Here is a 1,557-nt window from a genome sequence, read left to right as displayed (position 1 = left end):
TCCACCAGGATAAAGGGTCCCCGTATCCACCAGGATAAAGGGTCCCCGTATCCACCAGGATAAAGGGTCCTCGTATCCACCAGGATAAAGGGTCCCCATGCCCACCAGGATAAAGGGTCCCCATGCCCACCAGGATAAAGGGTCCCCATATCCACCAGGATAAAGGGTCCCCATATCTACCAGGATAAAGGGTCCCCGTATCCACCAGGATAAAGGGTCCCCATATGCCACCAGGATAAAGGCTCCCCATATGCCACCAGGATAAAGGGTCCCCGTATCCACCAGGATAAAGGGTCCCCGTATCCACCAGGATAAAGGGTCCCCGTATCCACCAGGATAAAGGGTCCTCGTATCCACCAGGATAAAGGGTCCCCATGCCCACCAGGATAAAGGGTCCCCATGCCCACCAGGATAAAGGGTCCCCATATCCACCAGGATAAAGGTCCCCATGTTCACAGTGACAGTTATTTTTGAGCTAAGGGCCAATAAGATTTAAAAATTATAGTCACATGACTGTAATGAAAGATGCGTATCCTTGTGTTATAGCTTTGTGAATTGGGCAGCACATTTGCGCCCATTCTCAGGTTTACAATATCATAATTCAGTGTTGGGACAATGAATATTCTTTATGAATCAGGTTCACTGACTTCTTCAAAATCTAGAGAGAGAGAGATTGACAGAAAGTGTAATTTAGAAAGTTTGGCATCAGTTCCTGTCCTGAATGGCCACCTTTCGCTGTCATGTGACCAGCAGCCGGGGGGCGAGAGCAGGACTTTGGAACGGTCATCTCATTATTACCCCGGGAGGTGTAAAATGGGATTAGTGAAACCAGTAAAAAGAACCCGGGGGGGGGTAAAGATGGCCAAGAAAAGCCGCTCACCTGTTCTGGCCGTGGAGTTGGACAGGATGGCGTTCACTCCGAACTTCAGGAAGGTGGAGCTGCCGTTGCTGCAGTTGGAGTTCTGCCTGGAGCCGAGGAGCTCTGAGGTGTCCGCCAGGCTGTTGGGGGTCTCGGATCTCGGAGGAGAGATGCTGGGCACGGCCCGGGCTAAGTATCCGGCGCTGGCTGTGGGTCGGGTGATCCTGAGGAGGTCCTCCACCAGGAAGCTGGAGTGGGTGGACAGGGCGCTCTGCAGGCTGTGGGGCAGGGTGAGGGTCGGCGTGGGCCGCAGGAGGTTGGGGTAGACGGCCGGAGGAGCTAGGAGACTGGGGAACATCATCTTGGGCTCCTTTATGGCTAATGGCTGTGTCTGTCTGTTCTCTGGGATCTCTGCGCTGCTTCCCCCCGGAAGGTGTCTTTTATAGTACCCGGGGACTGCAGGTCCTTTCACATGTGACAGCTCCAACAATAGACCTTCAGCAAAATCCCCCACTTCAGTTTCATTCATGGGGACCTCGGCCCTCCCTGATTGGTGCACAGGGGCAATTTATGATTGGATTAGGCCCCATAAGTAAGCAATCCACTGTGGGCCTGCAACAATGAACCTGTAGCCATAGACTGAGCGCACTGACCCCCCCCCCCCCCCCACCCTCCCCCTTTCCCCCCCCCAGGGGGGT

At 54.1% G+C, this 1,557-nt stretch overlaps 1 protein-coding gene across 1 annotated transcript in view; it reads right to left on the bottom strand.

The window, feature by feature from the left end:
• The window catches only part of DBX1 (developing brain homeobox 1), a 12,156-nt gene that overhangs the window by 7,461 nt on the left and 3,138 nt on the right, over window positions 1–1,557 (bottom strand). The window contains exon 2 of the mRNA XM_018555234.1: window positions 881–1,228. Coding sequence (XP_018410736.1) covers window positions 881–1,220 — 340 coding nt within the window. The 5' untranslated portion in view covers window positions 1,221–1,228. The remainder of the gene's footprint in view (window positions 1–880; window positions 1,229–1,557) is intronic.

Source organism: Nanorana parkeri, unplaced genomic scaffold, assembly GCF_000935625.1.
Source record: "Nanorana parkeri isolate BGI_ZX_2015 unplaced genomic scaffold, ASM93562v1 scaffold10, whole genome shotgun sequence".
NCBI classification, from domain to species: Eukaryota; Metazoa; Chordata; class Amphibia; order Anura; family Dicroglossidae; genus Nanorana; species Nanorana parkeri.
This window is presented reverse-complemented; position numbering and strand designations above follow the sequence as displayed.